The sequence below is a fragment of the Echinococcus granulosus genome (assembly GCF_000524195.1).
Source record: "Echinococcus granulosus chromosome Unknown EG_S00294, whole genome shotgun sequence".
Taxonomy (NCBI): domain Eukaryota; kingdom Metazoa; phylum Platyhelminthes; class Cestoda; order Cyclophyllidea; family Taeniidae; genus Echinococcus; species Echinococcus granulosus.
Window position 1 is genome coordinate 13657 of NW_020170674.1, and position 4871 is coordinate 18527.

The 4871-nt window shown below is 41.4% G+C and overlaps 1 protein-coding gene across 1 annotated transcript; it reads right to left on the minus strand. All coding sequences in view use genetic code 11, as the record gives it.

Moving 5' to 3' along the window:
- Positions 1–3196: 3196 nt before the first annotated feature.
- On the minus strand, positions 3197–4315 carry EGR_10891 (hypothetical protein; the record flags this gene model as incomplete). The annotated part of the gene is made up of 2 exons (XM_024500140.1): positions 3197–3393; positions 4252–4315. 2 exons carry the CDS (start codon positions 4313–4315, stop codon positions 3197–3199), a joined length of 261 nt encoding a protein of 86 aa, XP_024345447.1.
- Between the last annotated feature and the right edge of the window lie 556 nt (positions 4316–4871).

A 4871-nucleotide genomic window follows, 5' to 3' on the forward strand; every position in this document is an offset into this window, starting at 1 on the left:
AACCATCACTCGATTGTGGATCAGGTTAAGTTCAGCGATGTTTACGATGACAGATTCAAAGATGTAGCAATCCTTGATGGAAGAGGTGACCACTAACTTTAGTGCGTAGGTTAATAGTAACTTTTGATGCAATGAATGTTAGTTCATTTTGCCTGAACCATACAAATTTTCTCACGGTTTTTAATTGCCCCTGCTTTCTTCAAGCCTATTAACCTCACCCCCTCATCCTCATTGAACTCTCGCTTCTATAAATCTAACAATTGTCCATTCAACTCTAGGTATTCTTAATTATGATGTATTCCATACCTAACCCAATGTCACAAAGTTGTCTTATTTGAGAATGAGGTAGCCTTAATTCCAATAACAACACGACTGACACAGTGGATAGGGAGTGCATGTCACCTAGGAGAATGACAACTTCCACCTCTCCGTCTGTTCATGCATGTCTGACCACCAGCTCATAGACAGGTAGTCAGAGAGGTCACACTTGAACTCCTTCCTTATCACTCAGCGCCGTCGTCATCAAACCCCACACGGCAGTACTGGTCGGTCAGACCACACACCCAACTGATTGATATGGATGAGACCTGGGAACGTGTGGAAATGTGGATGATCAGCAGTAAGTAAAAGAAGTAGACTGAAGGCTGAAGTCTGTTAGGGGAAGGGAGACACTTAACAACATTTTCAACAATTTTGTTAAGAGAAAATTGTGCTGGTAGTAGTCTGTATTCGATAGGGGTCATGAAACAGGAGGATGTGGGTGTCAAAGGACGGGGCGATGAATAACCCGTTACTAATTGCGATTGTGGATGCAGGTTGGAGGAGTTAGGGGAACGGAGGCAGATGAGAATGCAATGACAGAGAAGGATAGGTGATTGGTGGCTAGCATAGAGGACGAATGCCTGAAGAAGGAATAGGATCACTAAGTCAGTACCAGTTGTAATTTTCTCGATGACAGTGAAAGTAATTATCTAGATAGCTTTGATAGGACGAGAAGACGGCTACAATCATGTGTTAATGCATCCAGAGGGAAGCGGACCTCAAGATCTACTTGTACTGAGTGAGTTTGAAAGAGCCAAGAGCTGGACAATGGAATTGCCGAATGCAGAGTTGATAGTAGACAAAAAGAGTAATGAAGAATTGGGAAGAGTTGTCGTCGGAGTTAAATTTGGAGTGGCAAATTTTGTGCAGATTGCGAGCAGCTCAGGAGCGATTCAAACACTTTTCAGAACGTGATTTGGAGGTGCACTTGACTTATTGCCTCATTGATAACGACTTAAATGATTAGCTAGTCGGCCAATAAACGGTGATGTCCTAGAACAGGTAAGGCGCCACATGTAAAACTGATTGTACACGCAGTTGTAGCTGTAGGTGTGGAGTGTATTTGAGCGCATAAATTGACGTCTTTTTAAATGAGCGGTTAACTGCTTAGTAAAAGAGGTATAGAAGGAAATGGTGTAAAAGGTGACTTATTAGTAGCAAAAGATTCAATGTCCGTGTGAGCTTTCCACCATGTTATTCGGGCCACGATTTTAGTGGTATTGTATTTACCAATGTAGTAGAAGGTATGAGAATAAAATTGAGTGAGGCGGGGTGCACCAGCATCCAAGACCTCGCTTACTGATGTTCATTTCCTCAATACCCTGTTTGGAACCTCGATAGAATCCAGGCCAATCCATTTACACAGTCGCAAAACACGGCGTTATGTGAAAGTGTAGTTTGCAGTTACCCTGTGCCTTAAGGAAAGTATGCTGCAAGCATCGTCACCTGAATAATGCAGAACGTATAGAGACATCTGCAGGTCCTCATTTCTCTTAGCTACGACAGAATTAATATTGTCATTTTATAAATGATTCCAACTAACGTCTGTTTAACAAAAAGTTGATGAACAAAATGTAGAAACAATTTTTTTGAATTTTGTCATATTTATTTTAATGCCTGATTTTGCTTTTTTCATATTAAAGTTATTAATTAACAGATAATGACACCGATAACCTAGACTTCGCCACTCTAAACGTGTGGCAACGTCATTTAGCATGCTACGGAGTAAATATTTAGTAGTAAGAATATCGGAAACAGCGACCAGCAAGTAATTAATCAGCGATGCTTTATCAGTTTGGTTTGATTTTTTTGCCTTGACCTGCATATACTATTCCAAATACCGCACCTTTAAAATAACCTGGACTACATCTGCTAATCTTAATCACACCTTTTCTATGCGCCGTCAGCACACAAAAAAGACACCAGATAAAATCTAAATGAGGGTAAACCCGATTGCTTTTTAGAGCGAATGGACAGTTCTCTTAACAGTTCTGTGGTCGTGCTCAATTATACGCTTTAAAATATTCACCTCAAATAATTTATGTGTAAAACTATTCCAAATTATTAGTAGAATGCGTTTCAAATTTGCAACTAAGCTAGGGCTTGTAAGTTTACGCCCTAAAATAAATCTTCTAAATTAAGTCTGTGTCATTAATTCCTCCCCATTCTAATGAGGGTTTCCGCCATTAATTAAAAGCATGTTTTATTTTGAGTGCAAACAATTTGTTGCTGATTCAAGAACGAATCTGTTATGCCTATACATTGCAATGTGGTGAGTAATTGCTTCCGTGTGTCCTTATTTTCTTACCTTTGCCTAACTGCTGGATATTTACTACTGGGCATTCAAAATCCAACCATTGGCTCAAGTCGAATGGTCAGGGCATTATTGTGGAATACTGTGGTGCAGAAATTGTGGCAGTTGGCCTCACTTTGCACAGCGAGTAAACCCGAAATGCGGTTACTGTGCTTAAATGCAGTTTTTTAATATCAGAGCCTCAAAATGTGTAAGCAGCACGAAACACAGTAGCGAGTGGCCCACATTGAAGGGGTACCTGGACGCGCTCTACAAGTTCCTACCGGTTGCAACAGATGGAAAGCACGAGAACTTCCTCTGCTGCCCAGCAGATTAGACAACTGCACTTGTCATTACATTGACGCAATTAACTACAGTTCTTGTCGTTTTACAGGTCCAGGGAATAATTGGCACCGGCATACAGGCACGTAAGAATTTGCTCGCGAAGCAGCCTTCAGCAAGGTGGAATTCCCTACCAATGATTGCGAAGGCAATATTGAATAATTGTGGCAAGTTTATTATTGGTGGTATTTACTATGCTAACATTGAGAAATAATATCTTGTTTACGTTCATTGCAATCGCTAGGATGTGAATCGCAAGTTGATCCAGAAGAGGTAAGGCCGTTTGATTTGACATGTGCCATGTGCCAAGTATACATTGAACACAAGGTCGCTGCTCATCCCCGCAGAGTCCACTAGCTGGCCATCAGGGTAGAGAGCACCGGTCTCTGGTTCCTTGTAGTTCGACGCCACGTTAGGTGAGGCTGTGCCTACACCTGCTAAAATGATGAAAGCAGCACCATTTTATAAAGCACCACTTTTATACAGCCACAATACATCACGACAATCCTTTAACTGCTGGAAGAGGTTGGTTTGGTAATAGGTGGCAGTGCCTACAAAATACAATGAGCGCGAGACTTATTTTACAAAAAAGCAGTTTTTCGTGTTGGGGAAATGTAAGAACTTCCTTGAAACCAAATCCTACTTATTAATTTGGAGCAAGCACTTACAAGACAGATGATAGGAATCACCAAAAAAACCATGCAAAGCTTTTAGTGTTTACATCTACTTGTCTGCGAAAACAGATTTTCTGTCAACAATGTCTTGGACAAATTTATGAAAATCATAACAACCAAATATGACATGGATTTCAAAACTGAATACCTTGACAAATAATGCCTTTCAGCAAATCAGAGCAATAAAAGATCACGTTCACAGGTGCTTAGGCAGAGGCATTTGAAAAAAACTGCAAAGGCTGGAACATGCCGCATATGATACTTAAGAATTCGCACTCACAAAGGAGGATTTACAAGTCTCTCGAAAAAAGCAGCAGCACGAAAAGGGGACAGAGTTACCTTTGCGCCTGCCTTGGCAGCGAAACAGTCGTAGACTTCACCAAGAGCAACTTCACAGAGGCAAAGGCAGCTCCAGGGGCACTGATGAGGTCAAGCACTAGCTCCAGCGGATTTGCTCCCAATGAGAGAGAAGGCGTGATGGAAGAAGCAATTCCCACTTTCCTAAATCTCACTCATTATTTGCCGTCACGGTCTTACTCTATACTGCCATAAGGAGAAACTGCCTTGCAAAAGCAATGCAGAACACTGCCAGAGAGGACACAATGCCAGGTCATGAAGCACTAGTGGAGTGAAAAACCAAGGCCCGCACATTCCCCTTTCCCTCCTTCCAAGCCGTTGTCGCCATGATGTACAAGAGAAATGCATTGCACACATACCAAAGGAAAATAGCATAAATTCTAAAGCCCATTATCTTGATAATACAGAAAAGAGAAGAAACCGTACAAAGTTGCTTCTACCTTCCACAGTGCACCTATCAACAAGGATTTACCCTACGCAAAAAGCAATGCAGTTAGGAAGGACTGCATAAAGAAATGACAAAGCTCAGTGTTATTGCGTTGGAATAATGAAGAAAATAATAATATTAATAATGGGATAGCAAAATTCCAAAGCAAAAGCAATTGCAGTTGGAAGACATTGTAGATGAAGTTGAAACGAACAAACGTGTCAGAATTAAAGGTCAGCAAAATCATACGCACAGAAAACAAGGAAATAGACGAAATAAACTAAGAGAGGAAAGTGACCAAGTAACGGTACAGGTAAGCTCCAGTGAGAGAAAAAGATCGCTCCGCTCTGCCTCACGCGTTGCCGCCGCCACGGCTTCCCATCACACTTACAGCAACGCAAAAGCAACATCGCAACAATTATCAGATTGCTAGCAAACCGGTGTCTTAATTAAGCCC